General features: G+C 40.3%; 1 protein-coding gene across 1 annotated transcript; it reads right to left on the bottom strand.

Annotated features, from left to right (window-relative positions):
- Nucleotides 1-1,006: 1,006 nt before the first annotated feature.
- C9 (complement C9) lies at nt 1,007-24,712 on the bottom strand. Its single transcript, XM_059492510.1, has 12 exons — nt 24,618-24,712; nt 19,126-19,243; nt 18,211-18,358; nt 16,771-16,918; nt 14,974-15,112; nt 13,202-13,420; nt 9,931-10,171; nt 8,436-8,564; nt 5,165-5,343; nt 4,727-4,955; nt 3,837-4,016; nt 1,007-1,178 (listed from the first exon to the last, which is right to left on the bottom strand). The coding sequence occupies exons 1-11, from the start codon at nt 24,701-24,703 to the stop codon at nt 3,856-3,858; spliced, it is 1,797 nt and encodes a 598-aa protein (XP_059348493.1). The 5' UTR covers nt 24,704-24,712; the 3' UTR covers nt 1,007-1,178; nt 3,837-3,855.
- Nucleotides 24,713-25,355: the final 643 nt, after the last annotated feature.

The raw sequence follows: 25,355 nt of genomic DNA, 5'->3' as shown, positions 1-25,355 counted from the left end.
TTTTTTCTATCTAACTTTTGTAGCACAGCTGATTTTGTGGTTCATTGTTTTCTCTCCTGCTTTCTTTTGTGATGTTTAATCTTGGGTACTCAGAGTCTTTAGAGTCACTCATGGTGGGCAGGAGGAAGGTAAAAAATGTTCCAGGGGACTCTTTCAGATCTGGACTGCCACTATGCAAGGGACTAATCTCATTGATTTGATCTAATCTATTTCTGTATTTCCAAACCACTCAGCCCTCATATATTTTTGTTATTAACTGTTTCCTTATATCTTGCTTCCAAGGGGATCTTCTGATGTCTAGTAGTATAGCTAAGTTAACATGGTTACCTTTTCCTCAAAGAGGACACTGATTTCTTTTTGTTTTCCCAAGTTAGCTGCCTTTTAAAATGATACCTCTTTGAGAACTATCTTTCCTCCTCATTCCAAACCAATTTTCCAGTAACTGTCTGCTGGGTTCAAAAGTTACTGAGGAAGACAGACAGGTAGGTTCAGTGACAACACAATTTCATCAGCCTTGTTTCCTTGTTGTAGAATTTCTGCTAAAATCTGGATGGTAATAGGACAATTCTTCTATCCCTTTGTGATGTGCCTCTGATTTCTCATAAAATATTGAACTCATTGACATGGTCAAGACACAGTGATGAACTATTCTGCAAGTATTAGGGAGAGCAAGCATAATAGCTCTAGTGAGGTTGCATGTCTTCATAAACATCCTGGTGATCCGTGCCATGAATTAGCGGTAAAACATAGGGCTGAAATAAATCTCCAAGGGCATTTTGCTGAAGATAATGACTCTTCAAAGTTCTCCTCTAACAATATACGGTCAAGCAAATGATGCTATATACATTATTCTTATAATTGTGCTGGATTTGAGTTCTTGAAAATCAGTTTGAAAACATGCTAGAAATAATTACAAAAAATCATAAATAGACACTCCATTGACTAACAAAGATGGCATATTCATATTCTAATGATAGCAACAGACAAATAAAAGGTTGACCACAGCTACTGTATCAGCACATCTCTGTTAATATGTTTATAGTTTATTACTTTGTTTTGATTACAGATCGTTTAAGCTTCAGGTACTTTTAAATCATGCCATTACAGTGTCCTGGTGTAGCTAGCTGGTCAGCAGAAACTGTGATTTGTGGAACTGGTTTAGAATCCATTAATGTTTTCTGAAAAAAAGATGAAAAATAGTGAAGATGTGATACAAGATGGTAGCTACAGCATATCTATTTGGTCAAAATTTAAAGGAAGTTTTACTCTCATAGTTCACTAAGGTCATGATTTGATTGTGTCCCAAATATGACAGTATTGTAAAAGAATTGTAGTGAAGAACCATCTGGACATAACTGTGTGCCATGTGCTCTGGGATGAGCAGGGAGATTGGACCAGATGACCCACTGTGGTCCCTTCCAACCTGATCCATTCTGAGACTCTGTATGATTCTGTGAAGAAGCCTGTAAATTTTCATGTTTTTCTTCGCCTGATTTATGAACAGAGATAGCTCAGGGATGACATTTGCTCGGTTTCTCTGCTGTTTTGGCTTGTAAGGTTTTCTGTGAGCTGTTTAGGTGGCCTGGAAAGGCCCAGAGATGGCCTTGAAGAGCCGACGCTTCAAAGGACGAGGAGAGACTTCTGATCTTGTCTCGGTCTCGGTGTTTATTAATTGTTTATCTAAAAGATTTTCTTTCAGCCCGACAGAGGTCTGCACAGCAAGTCAGCCATGGGCACACTGCGAGCCCCCTGGGCGGTCACTTATCTTTATACCCTAAGTTACGTGTACAATATTTATCATTTCTCCCCAATACCTTCTACCCTTATTAACCGGTGCACTTTTAGTAATAACCAATCCCAAAGTGCCACCACCACCACAGAAGATGGAGGCCAAGAAGAAGAAGAAGAAGGACAGGACACGCCCCAATTCCTCCATCTTACTTCTTTAGACCCCCCTGTACCAAAATCCTAAACTCTGTGTTTTACACTTTAACTAACTTATCCCTTCACCATTCACCCAGTGGAATCCTCCCAGTCCTCATAGAGGTCTCATCTCCTGTGTAGGATCCAGCCACCAGACACTTCTGGCAACATTCCAGGATTCCCGAGCCCCCCAAGGGTGGTCTCGGCCTCTCTGCACCTCCATCCTGAGGTGCTGAGATCCCACAGAAGCCAAATTAATAAGGGTAATATTTTTTCCTATGCCATAGCAGAGGAAACTTTGGTGAAATGTGCGTGTTGTGAATAATCATTGTGGTGTTTGCTCTCATGGCTGAAGAAGTAAATGTTGATGATACGGTGCAGGAATAAAATAAAGCTGCTTATGAGGTTTGTTTTTATTTTAATAACACCAGCTTCATTGAATCAAGCAAAGGTGAACTTCATACCCCAAATTTAATAAGAGGGCAATAACACTGACCTAGGAGTAGGGAAACACATAGTCATATGTTCCCAGAATCACAGAATCACAATGTTGGAAGAGACCTTCAAGATCATCGAGTCCAACCCATGCCCTAACACCTCAAGTAAACCATGGCACTGAGTGCTACATCCAATCTTCTTCTAAACACATCCAGGGATGCTGACTCCACCATCTCCCCAGGCAAACCATTCCAGTACTTTATCACTCTTTCCATAAAAAACTTTTTCCTAATATCCAACCTACATTTCCCTTGGTGCAGCACAAGACTGTGTCCTCTGATTCTGCCAGTGCTGCCTGGAGAAAGAGACCAAACCCCCACCTGACCACAGCCACCTTTCAGGGAGTGGTAGATGGTGATAAGGTCACCTCTGAGTCTCCTCTTCTCCAGGCTGAACACCCCCAGCTCCCTCAGTGGTTCCTCACAGGGTTTGTGTTCCCAGCCCCTCACCAGCCTCGCTGCCTTCTCTGGACACACTCAAGAGTCTCAACGTCCTTCCCAAACTGAGGGCCCAGAACTGGACACAGCACTCAGGGTGTGGCCTCGCCAGTGCCAAGTACAGGGGGAGAGTGACCTCCCTGCTCCTGCTGGCCACACTGTTCCTGACACAGGCCAGGAGCCATTGGCCTTCCTGGCCACCAGGGCACACTGCTGGCTCGTGTCCAGGTGGCTGTTAACCAGCACCTCCAGTCCCTTTCCTCCTGGCACTGGCCAGCCACAATAGTTTCCAATCCTGCAAAAATTGATTCTTGAGAGACTTCCTGAGTGAGACTGATTATCTACCTTTAATAACCTTCTATTTTTTGTGTTGAGGTTTTAAAATGCATACTTACTTTTGATATGCCCATTGTGTGAAGGATAGGTCTGCAGTCTGTTTAAAATCTATCTCTTGCTGGTTTATTTAATTTGTACTACTTATATCTGTCCTTCCAGATATGTACATATTCTTTCAATGAAAGTTTCAAATCTGCTTTGAAAATCCAACACTAGCTTTGTTGGATTTCAGCATTCTGTTTATCAAGTAAGAGACTTCAGTCTTCTAAACTGTCTTAATATTTTCTTTCCTGGAAAGTCGCTTCCCTCTCCTTAAGACATAAGCTTTTTGATGGGTAGTCTGACTGGAGATGAAATCTGGTTTCTTTGAGAACTGTATTTTTAGTCTATTCTTATCCAGAATTCTATTCTAATCCTGAGTGCTGTAATATAACATTACTTGTCAAAACATTCAAATACAAATCTAACCATTCATAAATCCAATACACAGTGGTTGATCAAAGGTAGTTTCAAATCACAGATTTTAGTGAAATGTGTGAGTGAACTTACCCATCACTTAGTCAACTGCATTTCTGAAATGCCCCAAATATTGGCTGAGCATTTATTCTAAACTGCAGTAACATATTTAAAGAGGCTGCTTACCTGGTTTTGAGGAGCATAACTATTTCCCTTCTTCACAGGGCCGTTTTTCAATGCTTTCTCCCTGGCATGGCCTGCCATCAGGTCCTGGTGCAGGATTGTTACACTGGCGGGTTCGAGTGCTCTCTCCGTTGATGCAGGTGGACCAGGCGCTCCAACAGCTCCAGCCTCCATCAGTCACAACTGGAATGAAGACATCATACAGGATTAGGCCATCCACCTCTTTCAAGGTAGACCATGACTCAACTCAGTTTTGGTGATTCTGCACATCATTGCAGCCTCCTGAGCACAACCCATCACAAAGATTTGACATTTAAAAATGCATTTGTCTGTGGCAGTGCTTAAGAACCCTGGGCTTTCAACATTTTTTGTCATGCTAGGAAACAAGCTCTGAAGTCCATTTTGGGCACCTGTGCATTAAAAACCTGGCCCCAGAGAATGAATTTACTGCACAGTAAATTTTTTACGTTGTCAGTTGTGGAACTGCATTCTTTTCCCTTTCCCCCGACCTAATATTAAACTAGCACAGTAATTGTGAAACATGATCATGTGCTAGCACACACTGAGTTTTTGCAGAAAACTGAAGACAAAATAATTTAAGACTTGGTGAGATTGCTTTTGCCTGAAATTGGTTTACCAGTACTGCACCAGGCTTCAATACTCTGTACTTAAATGAATTTTGTGTCACTCCCAGACACAGTAATATATGTGGGACAATGAACTTTAATTAGAGTGCCCCCTTTATGGAAAGAACCCAGCAACTTACCTTACCTTCCACATGTATTTGACAGCAGCAGGCATAAAGGAGTGCTGTGTTCTTACGAGGGCTCATTTTGTCAGCATATTGTTAAAACAGATATGTTCATTTTAGTTTAATTTGAGTATTTACTCACCTTTCACTAATGTAGATTTGGGAATTTGACAAGCAATTCCCTTAAAATAACTTGAACACAGGCATGTACAGATTCCATCTACCAGTACAAGGGTGCCTCCATTTTTACAGGGCTCACATTTGCACACACTGTATTCAGTAATGTAGTCTTCAATTGCCCTTTCCAGATTTTGTTTCTTTAAATATGCATCTCTCATCTTAACTGGAACAAGTGTATATATTGGAGAAGGCTGTAGAAGGAAAAAAGCCCATGCATAACACAGAACTTCCAAAGTTCTGAATCCTTTTGATATAACCATCACTGGAATAAAAATCTGAAGAAACAGTTAAGATAAAGGCAATGTGTGAAAGTTGATTATAAACTTGGAATCTCCCCTCGATCATAGAACAAAAGCTTTCAAACTGTAAAAAGCCACAGCTTTGAAGAACCTGTACTTACTCGTTGCTGTATCACTACTGGAGCATCAACCAAAGATTTAGCCCACTCCATGTAATCCTCTACATCAACTGCTTTGGCTCCTCGCAGTAACATTTCTTTGATTTTAACTGAAAAGTCAATCTTCCCTCCCTCAACTAAGGAAAGGACATCGTCAATGACAGCATTATCATTCATTTCTGCTGCAGAAAAGAAAAAAAAAAGAGGGTGAAGCAGGTTGTTTAATGTCCATGCATCTGGAAGAACAGCTAGTGCAGCCTGTTCCTCTTTGTAAAATGATTATAGAGAGAACTCTTGGTTGTATCAGAATTCAATATCTCTTTGCTTATACCTCTTATGTGGGAGGAAATCTTTAATTTTGCAATTAAATTAGAAAACTCTAGAAGGAAAAGAAAGGATAGGACAAACTGAGACACATTATGGAGATCACAGTCCTTTGATGTCGAGCAGAAGATAATGAGTAATTCTACTGTATCCCCTGAGCTCAACCAAAAAAGGGCAGGAATTAGAATAGTAGGAGCTTTTGCTTCATAATTAAAATACAAGAGCAGAGCACTGAAAATAGTTCCCTCTTATGCACTAGTAGTAAATATCCTTCCCTTTTGCAATTTTTATCCCACGTGAAACAAAGCCCATCTCCAGGCACTTATGAGGAGCTGAGGGCAACAATGACAGGCAGGGGAACACAAACAAGGTAACCAGAGAAAGGGAACCCCTGCTTCGACTCCTCCCAGGCCTGTTCCAGCAGAGCCATTAGCCCCGTAGGATGGGGCTGAGGATGAATCAGCAGCAAGATCAGTCAATGGAAGGGCTCTCTGGATGCAAAGAATGGCATTTTGTGATTGCATGAACTTAAATTCTTTGCATATATTTACAGGAGTGCCATTGAAAAGATAAGGGGAGTTCAAGGTGGCTTTGGGAGGAGCAAACCTGAGAAAATAAAGGGAGAAAGGCAAAGAAAAGGAGACTGATTGCATATAGACAAATGACTGATCTGTGAGCTGCTGTGCTGTGTATTGTCCTTCATCTTTGCAGTCTGTCGTGGCCTACCATTAAATTCCATTCGAACTCTTTCCTAGGGTGAAGGGACTCTACTCTGTGTGCATGCATGTGTATAGAGCCCTGTGTGCCAGCAGCTAGAGCTGGACAAGGGCTGATAAGCAACTGGTGTTTGTGGTGGCAGGCCCTAGAGCAAGTGACAATACATCTGCCAGGGTGTCAAGCCAGACTAGCAGGTGAATATAGCGTAAGTGGCATGGGAGCCATGCCACTTACCAGAGCAGCTGCTGCTGCGGCCTAGATGTGGTAGCTTTCCATGATGCAGTGACAGCAGCAGTCAGCAAGGGACGACCAGCAGATGTCATCTATCTGGCCTTCTGTGAGACCTTTGATACAGTTCCACATGACTGCCTTATCTCCCAGCTGGAGACATATGTACCTGAGGGGTGGACTTATTGGTGGGCAAGCAACTGGCTGGATGGGCACAGTCAGAGGTTTGTGGTCATGGCTCTACGTCCAGGTGGAGGCTGGTGATGGGTGGTGTCCCTCAGGGCTCTATTTGGGACCGATTCTCATCAGTATCTTCATCAGCGATAGAGTGGGGTCAGGTGCACTCTCAGAAAGTTTCCAGATGACACAAAGCTGAGCCATTAACACAACAGAAGGATTGGATTCCATCCTGAGACACCCAGAGAAAATTGAGAGGTGAGCCCACGAAAACCTTATGAAGTTCAGCAGGTCCAAGTGCAAGGTGCTACACCTGGGTCAAGCAACAGCAGGCCTGAGCACAGAGTGGGAGAAGAGCCTGTGTTGACCAGCCCTGTCCAGAAGGGCTTGGGGGTGCTGTGGGTGAGAGGCTGCACATGGCCCAGCCATGGCACTCCCAGCACAGAGAGCCAAACGTGTCCTGGGCTGCACCCAGAGCCCCGTGGGCAGCAGGGCAGGGAGGGGATTCTGCCCCTCTGCTCTCCTTTCAGGGGTCTCTAACACAAGGAAGATGTGGACCCTGTGGAGAAAGTCCAGAGGAGGCCACAGAAATGGATGGAATGCTGGAAGATGTTTCCTATGAGGGACAAGCTGAGAGAGACGGGGTTTTTCAGCCTGGAAAAGAGAAGGCTCTGGGGAGACCTCATTGCAGTCTTCAAGTACTTGAAGGGGACTTATAAAGAGAGAGGAGGGCAATATTTTCACTTGGTTAGATACGGACAGAACAAGGAAGAGTGATTATAAACTAAAAGAGAGGAGATTTAGATTAGATGATAGAAGGAATTTCTTTACTCAGAGAGCAGGGAAGCAGTGGAACAGATTACCCAGAGAAACTGTGCCTTGTCCTGTAAATGTTCAAGGCCAGGTTGGGTGGGGCTCTGGACAGCCTGATCTATTGTGTTGAACCCCTTTCCAAAATGATGGGCTGGAACTAGATCATCTCTAAGGTCCTTTCCAACCCAAACCATTCTATGCTTTTATGTCTCCAGAGTGAGACAAGTGGAGGAGCTGGGTACTGGGTTTCTAGGCCAAATACTGGAGAGACCTCACAGTTCTGGGTTTGACTGAGATCTTTTCTCATATGAGTGCACTTCTGTCTAAGGCAACTGGAGGTAAGATGGTCCAAGGGCCAATTGCTGGATCGACTGAGCCCCTAAGGCCAGTCCCTGGAGACATCCTCAGTCTGTGTGTGTGTCTTGGTATGCATCAGAGAGTCTGCACCAGCAATGGAACTGTGGGCCTGGTGTTATGTATCTCTGTTGCTAACAGGAGAGGCTAACAATGCAGTTGTTGGTTCGGCTGGATATTTAAGGTTATCTGAAGTTATCTGTACTGGTCATATATAAATATTGTGGGGGGACTGAAGGCGTGTGTTCCCTTGGACAAGGTGGCCTCCAGAGGACCCTCCCAATCCTCAACTTTCCTGTGATTCTGTGATATTGCCCACTGAAAGACTTCCCCCTGATTAAATGGAGAGGAGAAAAAGATGAAACCATTTGTGCCGTTTGTGTTTACCTGAGCACTGTCTGTATTTTGCCTGTATTTATTTGTGGCCAGTGATCTGTGTATGTTTGTATGCATCATGCTGGTGTTCATGTGTGTGCAGGCTGGGAACACAGTCTCAGGCCTTCTTGACTTGGGAGCATGGAAAAATGTGAACCTCCCCTGTAGTGCTCTACTGGATTTGTCTTTCCCCTGACAGTAATAACTATATTGATTATTCAGGGGAAGCAGCTGGTGCTATTTTTTCTTAAGCAAAAGATGTAATGTAAATCAAGAATATACTTACATTTGTCCTTCCTATGAATATTTTCACATTTACCACCATCAACATTAATATTGGCTTGTATGTTTTCATATGCAATATTGGCATCTAAGTGATAGCCAAGGCATTTTTTTACATCTTCTACAGTGATTCCTGGGAATAGAAATAGGTAATTAGATGGATTGAATAAGCAAAAATAACAAGATATTATTATTCTTACAGAATACATTTCAGGCCTGTTGGAAATGTTTGTGGCTTTCTTCTTACCATTTATCTTTTACTTTTTCTTTGTCTATCTAATGAATATGAGGATGACTGTAATTGAAATGCCTGACCAGATGCAGGTAAGATCTGTAGTGACTAGGAAAATACAAAAAATGGATTTCTGCTTTTCTTTATCTAGTTGAAAGCAGGTTCAAGAAAATGGTTCCTTTAGGAACAATTTTTTTCCTTTTATAATATTGAAATTTTGTCTTTTGCAGTTGCTCAATATTTACTAATTTTATATGCTAAATTACTGAATTTTCTCAGTCTCTCTCTTCTAACCTCAACTATGTTTCTCCACTCCTTTTCCCCATAAAATTAATCAAGGCCACTGATGTCTTAAAAGTATGCTTTTTCCATTAGTTCTAATCTACCTCTACCCACTACTGTTTCCAATATCTCCTTTCTCTTTATTGAACCCAAACCCAATATCATCTGCCACTTCAGCACTGTATTCAGAAAGAATTTTGCTTAAAACTGGGACTTAAAAAGTCCAGAACTACAATCTCAAGGTGATGAACAGACTAATAGTGGGAAATGAAATTGACATATTTGTCCCGTGTCCCTTTTCATTGCCTGAATATTTTATAGTAATATTGATATTGCTGGTGCAAGCATCAGGTACTGATTTTCTGATCTCCAAAATCAACGTGAGAATTGTCTTTTCTCATTTCATTCCCATGTGATCACTTTAATCCAGCACAAACTCACATATATCTGAACTGCCCATGAGGGAAGATTAAATTTCCACATTCCTATTTTAATGAGGGCATGGAATATTCCGGTGAGAATGTTGACAGCTATGAAATTAATTTCAACACAGTCACATGCTCCATGTGGTTTCTAGAAAGCACTTCCATTTATTCCTTGCTGTTTGTCACCACTATACTCATAGAGTGACTGTACCACAAAAAGTTACCAAACAGGATTTAGGGTTTAGGCAGGTTTTCTTATCTTTGGACAAGATCTCTTGTGAACGATGCAGTTATTGCTAGTGTGTTCATGAGGTTTGTTTAAGGCTTCTTTGGCCCCCTCAGTCACAGACTTAAAACAGAGATTTCAAATAGTTTTGTAAATTATGAAGTTGACTCTTTTCTCTGTAATCTCTCATAATTCTGTAATCTCACTGGTGTGCCACAAGCAGCACGCACTAATCTGCACTTTCTCAGTATTTTTCTACAAACACAGATCTACCATCACATGTCTCTTTGAAAGTGTGGGAACTTGGTTGTAGCAAGGCCAACAGAAAGCATACCTAGTCGAGACATAACATAATTATCCAGCACGTAAACAAGTTCGTATTTTCCTCCTACAGTTCCAGAGACTGCATAGTGAGTTCCATAGTCTTCTAGGAATTTGAAATACTCCCCCTTGTCATATTCAGCGGGCAGAAATTTTAAATCATCAAGGAAACTGTCTGTGAGACGAACATCACGACTCCGAATTTGGAACCTTCCCAGCTGAATCTGTCCTTTTACGTGCAGAAAGGTTTGGTTCTGAATGCAGGGAGAAAAAAGGAGAAGAGAGTGCCATTCTGGTATGCAGCACAGCACAAAAATCTATTCTGTTTTACTTGTAAAGAAGCTGCAGCACTTTTCAACATGGCATTCAATCTAGCAGTGTGGAAACAGGACAAATTTGTTTTATAACAATTAGAAAGCTCTCTGATCTAAACTGAGGAGCCAGCAAGAGAGTTATTTTAGTTCTTCCAATTTAGAACTCTTCCCTTATTTCAGCAAGCCCTTTGTGATCTATTTGACAACAGGTGTCTTGAAGCCCGATACCTACTGAAAAGTGGCTTTCTGACTTTTGTAACATTGAAAAGTAGTTCTGCATGGCTTGCTAAATAGCAGAAGCTGCCCACTCAGGTCAGATGGAGTTTCCTCTTTGTTTATAGTCACAGCAGACCTAAGTTCTCTCTCTTTTTGGACCACTTCCCTGTTATTCTCAGATTGTCAGAAGGAAGGGCACAGCTCCAACTAAAAACAAAACCCTCCTCACTGTTAGAAAGAAGAGCACAGTTCCAATTAAAAGCAAAAAACTCCAAACCAACATCATAAAAGGAAAATTAATGAGGGAAAAAACCTCCATATTATGTATTTGAGCCATACATACATTGTAAATCTAGAACTAACAACTGATATTTTTGTAAATTTCACTCCCGGTGATTTTATATCATATTCTAAGTTAGGACCTAGCTACTGCCCATAACTTGGGAAATAAAATCTCTTGAAATAGTTGTACTTAAGAGTCTAAGGGAGCACATGCCTTCTAAACCCCATTATTATTTGCAGTATTAATGTGACTCCCTTAATAGTAGTGCCCAATAGGAGGTATGAAAAAGGGACCTTGCTCCTGACCATTATGTTTTCCAGCACCATTAAAAGGATCTTAAACTGCTGACTCAGATGCTGCTTAAGACTGGCAGAAATCTTCAGGTACCTAAATCACTGTGAGGAAATGTTCGTAGGTGCAGTACTCCTGCCAACCAGCATACACAGTTTCTCGCCAGGTGCCTCCAGACACCTCCAGGATTATGGAGGATTTAACTTTCAGGTGGGCCCTGGAGGGTTCTCATGCAGGGACTTTCACTCCACTACCCTGGAGCCCTGTGATTTTGCAGTGATAGAACTCTTCTTGTGAAAGGTTGTGACTCATTCTCTGAACTGATCTCTCAGCAAGGATTTGAGTCCAAAGCTCCTATCACAAACCACTAGACTATAAGCAGACATTAAAACCCCCTGAGCTATAGAGCTTGATCTTTTATGTCTGTGAAGATTCATGATTTGAGGTTTAAATGGTTTGTTTCCATAGCAGGAAAACTCATACCGGTACAAAGGCAATGTTGGGTTCAGCTTATCTTTATTGTGCAGATCTTTGTCTTCAGCATTATTTCAATTAATCAGTGATAAAACTTAGTTTAGCTTTCCCTTATATCTGTTCAACCTCCAGAGCTCTGAATAGGCCCTAGGCAACAAGACTGACAAACCTGATAACATTAATTAGTTGAGGCAAATCTAGTATTCCTTGTACATGGTGTACTTCAGCTCTATGGAGTTGATATGCCTTGTATATGGTGGCATATTGTAGTCACAGACCTTGGCAAAAAGTGTGGAAAATTGTAACCTGATCAGTTAATTCCATTAGCACACAGCTGCTGGATTAGGCCATAATGTGTTCTGCTCATTTTGGCTGAGGAAAAGGTTAATTTTCTTCACAGTGGCTAGCATGAGACTATGTTTGGGTTTTTTGCTGAACACAGGTTTGATAATGCAGAGATGTTTTTGTTACTGCTGGACATTGCTTACACACAGCCAAGACTTTTTCTTCTTTTTGTACTGCTGTGCTGGCAAGGAGGTTGGGGCTGCTTGGGAGGGTGGGGGGCAGGTGACTCAAATTGATCCAAAGGGTTTTTCCACACCTTATGACATTGGGCTCTGTAGATAAAGCAGGTTAAAGAAGGAAGAAAGGGGGGGATGTTTTGGAGTGATGGCATTTGTTTTCCCAAGTCCAATTTACGTGATAGAGCCCTGTTTATCTGGAGGTGCCTGAACACCTGCCTGCCTGTGGGAAGCAGTGACACAATCCATGTTTTGCTTTGTTTGTGTGCATGGGTTTTGTTTTCCTGTTAAACTTTATCTCAACCCAGGAGTTCTCTTGTTTTTACCCTTCCCATTATCTCCTCAAGACTGCTGGTGGGGGAGTGAAGCAGCAGCTGCCTGGGGCTTATCTGCTGCCTGGGATTCAACAACAGCATGTCTAACATCACTTTTTGTGAGCTATTTCATTTTGACCTCACTAAATGCTAAGGCTACTTTGCTATCAAATAAAATGGGGTAGGGTCATCTCACTGTTTCAAAGGGCAGGTAGAGGTATGGCTTATGCACAATCCCAAAATGGGCTTTCTTTTCTCCAGATTGTCTGCAACAACATTCCCTTCGAACATGCTGTGGGGAAGTGCAGGATGGGCATTGCTTATGAGAACTAGCACTCACTTAAGTTGTGCCAGCAAGCTAGTAAGCTGTGGATTATCTTTGTACCAGTGCTAGTGCCTGTTCCCTATAGCCCTGGCTAGTGTATTAGTACACAGGTACCCACATATCTGAGATTTGACCTTTTGATCATTATTCCTAAAATTTATTTTGTGTTTATGTAGTATAGGCCTACTCAGTGGCAATTTTTCATCGTAGGACTTGATCTAATTTGCCCACATTGCACTAGCTCAGAGCTGCTCTTTAATCAGGATGAGACCAGACATCTTGATCCTTTCTAACACCAAAGCCCTGATGAAGATAAGGGTGCTTGCTAGTCAAATATAAACAGTGGGAAAAAGCAGATACTTTGAGTTGCCATTTGGCTGTGTCTGAAATCTTAACCCTATTGTCACCAGTATTTAATTAAGAAAATTTTTAAAAAAGCAGCAGCTGCCTAGAATACTTAGATTATTATTGCCTAATTCTAACACTGTATAAACTGTACCATTTGTAAAATAGCTACATGGAAACATTTAGAAGAATTAATCTCACCCTTTCTGTGTAGCTTTGCAGGATGGACTTAAAAGTATAATTTTTTCTGTAGTCATATTTGAAATTTCCTTCTGAATAATTTTTGTTGCTCCCATCAGTAGGTGTGTACTTCAGAGAGGCGTCAACACTAAAATGTTTCTGTTTTTCTATGTAAACCTCTCGTAACATTTTCACACGATCATGGTAGTACACAGATGAGAAAGTTTTGTCTGCTTTTGTCTGAGAAAAGATAGAGAAAAGGTTGTATGAGAAAACAACAGGCAGTAGTTGAAAAATCTTTGTCTGCTTTTGTCTGAGAAAAGATAGAGAAAAGGTTGTATGAGAAAACAACAGGCAGTAGTTGAAAAATCTATGTAGCATGTTAAAGCTTTACTTTTTACAGAACATATCAATGCATTTTCTTACAGCTCCTTTTTCTTTTAAACCAAAACAAATGGAAATAGCACTCCCTCCGCAAACTACCTCATTGGGATCAGCTCAGTGGTTCAAAAGTGAACAGAAAGCTGCAGTGACAATAATTTAGTGACTATTAAATTTCAGCATGTAACACTGTGAAAGTAATTTATGTGTGTCAACAGTCCCTTTGTAGTGTCTACAGCTTCCTTGTGAGGGAAGAGGAGAGGCAGACACTGATCTCTGCTCCCTGGGGACAGTGACAGGACCCGAGGGAATGGCCTGAAGTTGTGCCACGGGAAGTTTAGTTTGGATATTAAAGAAGTTTCTTCACCCACAGGGTGGTTGGGCACTGGAACAGTTCCCCAGGGAAGTGGTCACAGCACCAGCCTGGCAGAGCTCAAAGAAGCATTTGGAAAATGCTCTCAGGTGTGACCCTTGCAGTATCCTGTGCAAAGCCAGGGGTTAGAATGAATGATCCTTTTGGGTTCCTTCCAGCTCAGGAGATTCTATGACTCTGTGTGAGGAATAATAGTCTCTCCTTCCTAAAATAGAGTTAAAATTTGCTAAAAGCTCCTGACTTCTGAGATAAGTCAGAATTATGATTCAGCCTTCTTTTATTACAGCAAATAATAACTAATCCAGTTATTTTATTATAGTTTAGCAGAACATCACATTTTAGCAACAGAAAATTGTTATACATCATAACCAAACATAACCAGAGATCTTTGGGTCAGATTTACTCATTTCAGGAAGGATCTGGTTAAAATTGTATTTGTTGTGTCAAGTTCCTACTTAGAGTAATTTAGAAGGCAAAATTGTGCTCTGATTTCTGAAAAGTGTCTAACAATTTTTTCAGCAATCATCAACATTTTTGGTGTTCAAACCTCACTGAAAGTCATAGTCTGAAGTTTAAAAGAAAAAAACATTTTTTTTCCCCAATGGGACAGAGAAAATTATCACTAGTTGGAAAAAAAACAAGTAGGACCAGAATATTGTATTATTATGTCTGCCTTTTTATCAGAGTCTTTTACATGTCCTTGAAAATGTAGCTTATTTTTGTCTTCTACCTAGTAAAAGTTGGGTATTGTAATCCTTTCTGTACATCTTCTGTTCGTTTCTTCTGCTCATGTTTCAAACATTCCAGAAAAATAGTTCCATTCATTGTGCAAAGGTGCAGCACAAAGACGTGGGAATTTGTCTGGCATAACTGAGCTTGACTGCCAAAGTAAATGATAACATAAACTCTTTTCCTTTAGCACAAGCTTGAGCCTGAAAAGCTGCTGTCTGGCTCAAGAGATGTCCTGAGCCTTCCAAGAGTATTCCAGGAGCTGGCATTCAATAAGGCACATGACATCTTGCAAAGGATTCACACTTACATCGTAAGTGAGGGCAGCCACGTTCCACGGCTTGCGGTAGTACGTCCGTGTGTTCCCATCGCGCACCCGCTCACAAAGACCATTGAAAAAGTCATTGTCAAATGGGCTGGCCATTGGCTGCATCCCTAAAACATTGATTCTACAAGAGAAACACAAGGCAAGTTATACTCAAAAGAGAGTGTGTCAGCACACATGATCTGTAGACTGGCAAAGCTGTATTCTGTCAGGATGGAAACTAGAGCTGTGGAACTGGATCCTGCTCCATCCAAGGAACTTGTCTCATCTCTTGTGTCTTCTCATCTGTGTACTGGAGTTAGTTACATATTTGGTAAAGTTCTTGAAGGATCATATATGAGAAATAAACAAATAAACAACATAAAACCTTCAACATGGTGAAAACCTTAGGCATAAAAGGAGGTAAAAACCAGTTTTCCTTATCAACATATTTGTGCGAAAAAACATTTTTTCTTGACAAGTGCATCTGTGAGAAAGCATTCCTTGTAGACTTAAAATGTACATCTCAACAGCCATATGTATTTTTAATAACTCATATTACTTTATTTGCTGGTAGGGGCTTGTTTATCAAGCCTGTACAACATCCATCAAATGTTTAGAAGGAATATACAGCTACTCCTAGCATTGACTCTTCTTGCAGGGTGTGACCTGGTGGAATAACAGCATTTCCTGGAGTATAAGAGAGGAAATCTAAACCATTACAAAACCAGGGAGGCAGGCACATCAGCTGTATGCCTCTAAGCATCTATATACTGATGTACAAGAAATACTTCCAAAAATAACTCCTTGGAGGATTCTGTATAGTTTATTTGCCCTTTTGTGCATGATTCATACATTTCAATCTTTTCAGCATTTCCAATATTTACATCTGGCAAATGTATGTGCACCTTTCTGAGTGTAGAAAGTGGTAAGCAAGCCATCAAAGTTGCCAGATTATGTCATTACTGAATCTCTATAGAACACTTTTTCATGCAAGAGTTTAGTAAGATTGTAATAGAAGCTTCTAAAATTGCATTTATGCTTGGTTTACTTCCCCATGCTAAAACCCCAGCATTTTTGCTCTTGCAGAGTAAGAAATTAAATGAAAAGGATGTATAATTTTCATTAAACACACTCTGGTGCAGTAATATACTTTTATCTTCTGTTCAGTTTGGATTGCTGCCTTCTAACTCTATTTGTAGGTAAACAATATGTCACGTTTTCTTTTTGTTAGAGATGAAAGAAATCCAGCAGGGTCTGAGAACAGAAAGATTAATTTTCAACTTAGATCAATGATGAACGCTCCTGTAAACAACAAGTATCAGGAAGTGGACAATGAAATACTGGAATTGAACTGTGCATAAAGTGTTGTGCAGTAAGGTATCCCATTATATAAATAGTCAAGAGATATTTTCTCCCTTTAAGACACGCATTTGAGCAAAGTAATTGACAATTATTGATTGGTTGTGAAGAAATATTATTAGAAACAAATCTATGTACCTATAAAATTTACATTTAAATAAAATGTAAGTTTATTCATGTGGCATGTATGTATGATTCTGTTTACTAACACTATGATCCATTTACACTGTCTGTAGTGCATATTACACTGCATGTTTTATCCTCACAAGTATACAAAATAAAATGGTAGTTAAGTGTTCTTGCAAAGGCTGCTTAGCATTTCTGGATACAAATGCTACCATGAATTCATATTCCACTTTTGGGAATGTCACTGTGACCCAGTTTTTTCAGCTGGCTTTGGAGACAATCCCAGACTCTTCACTGGGCCCTTTTACTACATACCCTTGTCCTGCAGTCCTGCCAACTTCAGACACATCGATGTCGTGGTTGCGGCATGGTGACCGTGGGTCAGACTCACAGTCATCTTCATCAGAAAAGTCTCCACAGTCATTATCCACATTGCACACAAGTCTTCGCTTTATACATCGGCCTGGTCAAGGAATAAAACATTGCCTGAATGCACTTCTGTAGAGATGGACTTTAAATGGCACCCTCAGCTACTCTTTATGAAGATCTTCCTCTGTGGATATTTCTACTGTTGTCCTGAAGGATTAAAATCCTATGCTTTCCCACTTTCAAATGAAAAAAACCTGCATACTCCTGTTATTTGTAAGTTAGTGGGATGACTGAGAAAAGTAAATTGCAGGAGAACTGCTGTCATCTGAAGAAAATCATTGCAATCTAGACTGTTCTATAATAAAATTCAAATGTTTGGTCTGTTGGGGTTTGTTATTTGTGTTAAGAGAATACAGGGAAATATCAATTCAACATCAACAAAAAAATCTTTCAAAATAAATTAAATTGTTGCTGTTTGGCCTATATTATTTGAATAATATGGACATGTGGTGTCCAAAACTATAGTGATTTGTGCTCTAAAGCAGCAGGGAAGTAGTAACTTTCCCGAGTTTACATATGATGTAGTTTTACAAAGATGGTTGTTTTTTCCCTACAGGATTTAAAGACTTTAGTAAATTAGCTGTAGCACAATAAATCAACATTTTGATATCATCACCTCCACCTGTAAATGCCACACAATCTCTGTGAACTAGCAGTTAAATGTTTACTTTCTAATTTTTAATTGCTTTATTTGCACTTTTCAGTGTTTGAGTTAAAAGCAATACAAAAATTGGCTTGGAACTTCAAATTCATTTACCATCATTGTGTTTTTCTTTCACTAGTTTTTACTACTATTAACTTTTCCTACTTTATTTTGATTTCTGCTGAATCTTGAGCACTACATTTGTATGCCTTTGTATCACTTTACAAATTTATATCTTATTTTGCATCTGGGTGCATGCTGGTCTCCAGCTAGCATCTGTCATGCCAGTGAGATTGGTAAATATCCGCATCCATTCTGTTGAGATTCCTTCAGTCCTAGTTTGTTTTTTTCCTGGTGATTTTTTGTAAAACCTAGTGATCCAGTAGCAAGTTAAGGTAGAAGAAGGGATATGGTCAGTATGGTGCTTCTAACCATGGAGTAGAAGCTACAGAAGAATTTAAATTAGGTGCAAATTAAAATGGAAGATGAGAGGAATGTACCCCTTATTAAGGGGTTTTATATAAGGGGTTTTGCTGCTGTGGTTTTGGCATTGTGGTTTTGTTCCCACCTGTCCATGGACTGTTTTTGAGTGCTAGCATGAGGCTGATGTAACTTATTCACAGAACTAAAATGTGGTTTCTGAGTTACTGCTTTACTTGCTATGGCATGAAAGCAAAACCTACCTGAACTGCACTGAAAGTCAGCACCACAGTTTGGCTCTGGGTCTTCAGGACAGGCTTTGCTGGTTTTGCAGGTTTGTGTGTCTCCTAGGGCCTCCAGGCATGCTTTTCCACCAAACTGCCCGAATCTTTCAATACGTCTGGAGCGAAACTTGAAAGAGAAATAACATTATTAATGTTGCTCAGAGAGAAAAGAGAACTGTACCGAAACTTATGGGTTTCCAGCTGAACTTAGAGCTTTTTCAAAACTAAACACCTTTGGTGAAGTTTTTGTTGAAAATCCACAGGCAAAATTAATGAATAAAATAACATTGAAATAATAATTATGATTAATAACACTTAGATAGTATGTAAAGATGCTAATTTTCATTATATAGTTTACTAAATAGTGTGGAAATGAATCATTTATATTTTCATATACGTTTTCATATATGTTTTCATATATGTTTTCCAATTTTTGATGTTTTAAAGCCCTGAAAGAAACTCCCCTAAGAAAATAACAATTTTCTGTGGAAAAGAAATTGTGGTGGGGTTTTTTGTTTTTTTTTTTTGGTTTTTTTTTTTTTTGGTTTTTTTTTTTTTGTTTGTTTGTGGAGTTTTTTGTTTGTTTTTTTTTTTATTTAAAAGGGAAGGATGTTTTGAAAAATAAAGTTTTAAGCATCGATAATTTCTATGAAAGTTTTTCATAGATACTTTCTATGAAAAAACCTTTGTAAATGAGAACACTTGAGCAGTATTTCACAACTGGTTGTAGTATTCTCTTAGTCTATGGCTTCAAATCTGACATTATTATGGGTTTCATCAAATCATGAACATACATTATTAAGAGCTGAAATCTGACACTTTCTGATAACCAGCAGGCAGACAGATATCCCTTTGGTTGTGACTTTGGAACAAAGACTTGCAAGTTCAGCTTACCCTTTGATTGGTGCACGGGTCGCAGGGCCCCCACGCGCTCCAGCTGCTCAGTTTGCAATCTATTGGAGATGGAGCATTCAATTCCCTTGTTCCCCTGTGGAAGGCTTTTTCTGAAGAGCTGTCAAAGAAAACATTCCAGTGCAGTCCTGGGCAGTATACTAAAATCACATGTAAGTTTGTATTTAAACCATAGACTAATATTTTGGAAGCACCTTCAAGCTGATTTCTGTTTCACTTTCATAGCAGTACTCAGATTTATCAACAGCTGCCTAATCTTAAATTCTTTGGTGGTTTAAAATTACATTAAAAACAACTTCGAAGACTTAATAAGCCAGGTCTTTCCTCCTTGTTTAGATCTTTGTGCATACAAATGCTTTTCTGGTGGGTCATGTTATTGAAGAGAAAGAAGCGATAACACACAGAAAATATCTGTGCTTTCCTATTCAGAGAGTGGTTGTGGTCCCCAGTATGTGAAGCTAAAGACTCACACACAGCAGCACATCTCAAATGGATGTAGCACTTCAATACATGTTAGTGATTTTAGCTAATTGACTTTTATGGTGTTGCTATTAACCCTGCATAAAAGCATAAATGCCTTCCAGAATTGAAAGAAATCTCATAAACAAAGGTATTACTTGGTAATGGGATAACTCACATTGCTAGAAAACACAGACATGTTTAGCTTCCTTACTACTGTTCAGCTTGCCAAGTTGAATACTCCTGCAGTTAGGCCTATTTTTTTGAGAGTGACTTGTCATCTTGGTGCTCAGTTTTTAATACAATCAAACTTCCAGTTCTCAGTACATGTAAGGCCATTACTTAATATAAATCAAGTTTCTTTAAAGCACCCACTGGTAGATATTAAAAACTGATGCATTATAGCATAAACTTGATTTATATCAAGTTTAAAAGCCAAGGCTATTAGTGGTGATCTTATCTTCAGTGGTAAATAGCAAAGGAATAAAGGAGCATTGAAGTATGAATTGCCTTTTTTATTCTCAGTAACTTATTCCATTTTGGCTTTACATGATGATTATTCATTCTCTGTGAAGCAATTCTCTCTGCCTCTCTCCAAGTTAAGGCCCTTGCCTCTGCTCTACAATGGGACCTTCCTTGCTGAGCCCAGTTGGTTGGCAGATCCTGCAGTGTGAGGTGCCAATGGGTTTCACTGTAGGCAGGGCTTTGCCCTCTGCTCTTTGACCTCCTTACATCATACAAATATCACAGGAGTCCAAACAAACGAAACCTGATTCCATAAGATTAAGAAATTTGCAGTTTGGACAACAAAGACATAGCAGTAGATCCAACTTTCTGTTGCCATTTATTCTATTTTAAGTTTACATACGTACTAAATTGTTATTCAGAAAATAAATCTACCTCTTTTCAGCTATACAGCCTTAACCAGCTTGGGGATCACAGACTTGCCCAAAATTTTGCCGTGACAGCTATTAAACATAGAAATAGGCTACCCAGGGAAATGGTACAATGCCCTTCCTTGGAAATATGCAACACTATTGTCAGGACTCCTGGATAAGTTAATCAAAAGCCCTGCTTTGAACAGGAGATCTCCAGAAGTTCCTTTCAGCATAGACTTTTCAATGTATTCAGCCATTCTGTGAAATTCTGGAAAGCTGGGTTTTATTTGTAATTTGATGTAACTCCCTAGCCTCTTCAAAACCAACTGTTCCATCCATAAATAGGTCATCTTACAGGTACCTCATACTAAGCAAGTAATTCCTAAAAAGTTCCTGTAATAATTTTCCATTATTTCCCACCACTCAGCATGACAGTAACATCAACAGTGAGAAAAAAATGAGAATCTACTGCCCTGGTAAGTGGATGAGAATCAGCTTGTTCCTTACTGTATCTCCAGGATGCCTTTCCATCTTCTTACTGATGGAGGACTGAAAACCTCTGAGTAACAATTCTATTCTGGCATCTTGGGTTGGAGACTGACAGGTTGTCCTTAAAGACAGTAGGAGTGAGAAACCTTAGATGCTAGACCTATAGGATACATTGACACATCTGATGGGATGTCTGGAAGCAGATAGTTATCTTATTCCTAGCAATTACCAAGTATTCTGATGTTGGACAAATTTACATTGAAATATATTTCTGAACTGTTACATTATTGCTGTAAAAATAGAGCCAAAACCCTTACAGGCAATAAGGATTAACCATGGAAAGCAGCCATGTGCCTAAAAATACAATCAAACTCAAGCTACTTCACATCCTAAAGATTTCCCCAGAGGTTGTTGTAAGGCATTATTTAGAGTCTAAAGTAGAAATCACAGGCAGAAAAGACTGACTTGAACTCTCCAATGCAAATGGAAGCCTTGTCATCAACTATCTGCAAACTAAAACTGATGGTAATCTCTGAGTGACTTTCAGGTAGCAGTATTTTTTCACATAATGAAAGATCCTTTTCCAATCTAAGTGATACTATCATTTTATAGTCCTAATTAGCAATTAATAATAATCACAATTTAGCAACTTTACCAAGAATATTCATTGAATGATGTACACACATGCATGGGCCCTTCCAGCAGATTGTATGAGGTTCACATGATTTGCTGCAGATTTAGCTTTAGGGTTTTGAATTTACTTGAGGTTAGATAAACAAATCTAAAAAATAATTGGAAAAATCCCATTGCAAATGATTCTTAAACTCTGAAACACCACTAATGCATCCACATTTTTATTAAGATTATCTGGGAAATCAAAGGGACATATATTCAACAACATTGTTTACAAGAATCAAGATACTGCAAAAATTTGCAAACTTGTCACCTCCACATTAAATTTGAAGAAAAAGTGTTACTGGAGAACCACATTGAAATAGATGCTAAGTCACACAATTTAAATAGGAGAGGAGGTAAAAATATTTCAGCTACTGAAGAACACCACTGAGGGTGACAGTGGAGAGCACGAACTTCAGGGGTGGGCATGGAAATCAAAATACCTTCTCTGCTATTCTTTATTGAGAGGTTTGAGGGACAGAAGAGTACTCTTTGGAAAGCAAAAGCCATTTCACAATCAGTACACAGAACAGTTTGCACCTTGTCTTGGATTGCACAGTACTGTCTAAACACCCGCAGGCCACACTGCTCTGGTGGTTTGTTGTTGAGTCATAACTTCAAAAGAGACTTCACTGCTGACTTCATCAGTTACAAAAGGGATGACTCAAAAAAGAGTCTTGATTTGATAATTATCACTCACCAAGAAATAAGGTACATCTCTCTTGAATTTGAAGACATGATAGCATCACATGATAGCATAACTTTGCCAACAGTAATTGCTAGCACCATCCTAAGCTCCACAGCCTTGGGTATGCTGGGGGGCCAAGCTGATGGCCAATGTTGCCTGCTGTGGATTCTCCCTAATAATCAAATCTTCTGTCTGGACCATTTCTAACTGAGCATGCTAAACCTGTACTTTACTTAGATCTGAATGTTAAAATAAAAATAACCATCAAAACATAAGAAGCAAGTGCTTGCCCAATCTAGTGGCCTTCTATGGTGGAATGTCTCCATCAGTGGACAAGAGAAGGGCTGTGGATGTCTTTTTGTGAACCTCTGTACAGCCTTTGACATGGTCCCTCACAACATCCTTCTCTCCGAATTGGAGAGAGATGGATCCAATTCCATACTGATAGATGGGTAAGAAAGTGGTTTTATGGTAACATCCAGAGGTTAGTGGTCAATGGCTTGGAGTCCCAGGGACATCTGTGACAAGTGGTGTCCCTTGGATCCATATGATGATGAGTGTTATTTGATATCTTTAATAATGACACAGATAAAGGAATCGAGTGCACCCTCAGCAAATTAGCAGATGACACCAAGCTGAGTGGTGCTGGTGACACTTGTGAGGGATGGGATGCCATCCAGAGGCACCTGGATGAGCTTGAGAGGTGGCCCTTGGGAATGTGATGAGGTTTAACAAGGCCAAGTGCTGGCGCTGCACCTGGGCTGGGACAGCCCCTGGGGCCAGCCCAGGCTGGGCATGAGCAGCCCCAGAGCAGCCGTGCCCAGAAGGGCTTGGGGGTGCTGTGGGTGAGAGGCTGCACATGGCCCAGCCATGGCACTCCCAGCCCAGAGAGCCAAACGTGTCCTGGGCTGCACCCAGAGCCCCGTGGGCAGCAGGGCAGAGAGGGGATTCTGCCCCTCTGCTCTGCTCTGCTGAGACCCACCTGGAGCACTGCATCCAGAGCTGGGCTCCCAGCACAGGAGGGACAGGCACCTGTCAGAGAGTCCAGGGGAAGCCACTGAGATGATCAGAGCATGGAGCACCTCTCCTGTGAGGAAAGGGTGAGAGAACGGGGATTGTTCAACCCGGAAGAGGCAGCATAGGAATGACCTCACTGCAGCCATCCCATATCTGGAGGGAGTGTACAAGAAAGATACAGAAGGCCTTTATACAAGAGCATGGACTGACTGGATAAGGGGGAACAGATTAAAAGAGAGTAGGTTTAGATTAGATGTTAAGAGGAAGTTTTCTGTAGTGAGGTGTTGGCACAATTTTCCCAGAGGAGTTGTGGATGCCCCATCCGTGGAAGCATTTAAAGCCAGACTGGGTGGAGCTCTGAGCAACCCTGTCTCATGAAAGGTGTCCCTGTGCTCAGCTTGCGAATGACAAATTTCTGATAGAGCAGCTCTTTAGTTTTTTTTCACATGACTATTTGATAGGGACCAGGCCTTCCTTCTCTGTGACAGCAGCTCTCTGCCCACAGAGGGCAACAGACTACTTGCCCAGGTGTTTTCCTGGGGAAGGCTGTGAGAAGATCAGAGGAAAGAATGAGTAACAATTCTTATCACCACTTGCTGCACCTGTTGTGCATATGTGGAATGTGTTATGGAGATTTGTTTACCAAAGGGTGATTTCCTAACTGGACACTGGAGAGTGTTTTGAGGGATTGACCAATTAGGTCAAAGCTGTGTTGGAGAGTCTGTAAGGGCTACGAGCTTCTTAACAAGTATAATATAATATAGTAGAATAAAGCAATTGATCAGCCTTCTGCAATCACGCAGTCAATGCTAATTATTACCCAGCTCTGGGCCTGGGGCAACAGTTCTCCTCCTAGAGATACTTGCAGTGAAAACACAAAAGTTGTATTTCCAAAGATTAGAAATAGGCAGTCTAGGAGATTTTAAATATTAAGAGGAGTACTTTCAGCACAAAATTGTTCAGCTTTAGGAAGAAATAGATTGAGATTAGGTATTTTCACACAGCATGCAACAGAAAAAAGGTACCTGAGCTTTACCTGCCTGCAAAAATATGCCTTTAGCTGCTTCAACAGGCACCTTTACTGTGTCACACATATCCAAAATAAAGAGATAAATCGTTATTTGACTCTTCAAAATACAGCAAGAAGTAGGGTTTTTTCATAGAATATCTGAGCAAGGTACCATTAGAAATATCCACACTGGATGTTTATGCTCTGTGTCAGAGAAACGAAACGGTGGAGACAGCTGCAGAAGAAAAGGAACACTTACCTTCTGCTTTCCTGCCAAACTGAGGCAACTGTCTCCACATTGCATAGTGTGGCTATAAGCTGCAGAATAACATGCATGGTTCTCATTTTGTAGGTGAGCAGGCTGGAATTATTGTGACTGAATTTGTTGTTTATTTATTTGGTCCTTTAGTTATTTATTACCAAGAGAACAAACAAAAAGCAGTGTGTACTGAAGAATGCCAGTAACTGCCCAAAACTGCCTTACTGTAAGTGCTCTAAAGTCCACTTTTCAGAAAATTCCACTTTTTCCCTGAATGGGAAATACTGTGAAGCACTTTCAAGGTTAAAAATAAACCAATTTTGTTTAACAGTACCTTTTGAATATAGGAAAGACGTTATGTAAAGGAGCCATTAACTGCCTAGTGAAAAAGCTGTAACTGTGACTGATGTAAAGAACAAATAGTTCCTAAAGCAGAGCTGTTTACAAGAGCAAGTTCAGTGCATAACATCTTTGGAATCCTCATTTGGAGTACTGCAGGACTGAAGTCCCAAGATTCTTCTTTTATTCCTCCCCCAGCCAATATAAAAGGACACATTATTTTTGTGGACTTAAATGATACTAAAACTCTTAGCTTTCACTCTGTCAAAAAATCCAAACCACAAGCCAGCTCTTTAGAAGAGCATTCCTTTTTAGTGGTTTGCTGTAATCCAGATTTAAGGCATCATGTGTTGGACACAGTCACAAGTCACTCATAAATAACCTTCTGTTTAGCTGTTA

The sequence above is a fragment of the Ammospiza nelsoni genome, chromosome Z (genome assembly GCF_027579445.1).
Source record: "Ammospiza nelsoni isolate bAmmNel1 chromosome Z, bAmmNel1.pri, whole genome shotgun sequence".
In the NCBI taxonomy this organism is placed as follows: domain Eukaryota; kingdom Metazoa; phylum Chordata; class Aves; order Passeriformes; family Passerellidae; genus Ammospiza; species Ammospiza nelsoni.
This window is presented reverse-complemented; position numbering and strand designations above follow the sequence as displayed.

Coding starts and splice junctions, on each gene's coding strand:
- C9 (XM_059492510.1), bottom strand. CDS start 24,703: ATGAGAACCATGCATGTTATTCTGCAGCTTATAGCCACACTATGCAAT. Junction 18,359..19,125: donor ACCCGTGCACCAATCAAAGG/GTAAGCTGAACT, acceptor TTCTCTTTCAAG/TTTCGCTCCAGACGTATTGA. Junction 15,113..16,770: donor GGCAGGACTGCAGGACAAGG/GTATGTAGTAAA, acceptor TTTCTCTTGTAG/AATCAATGTTTTAGGGATGC.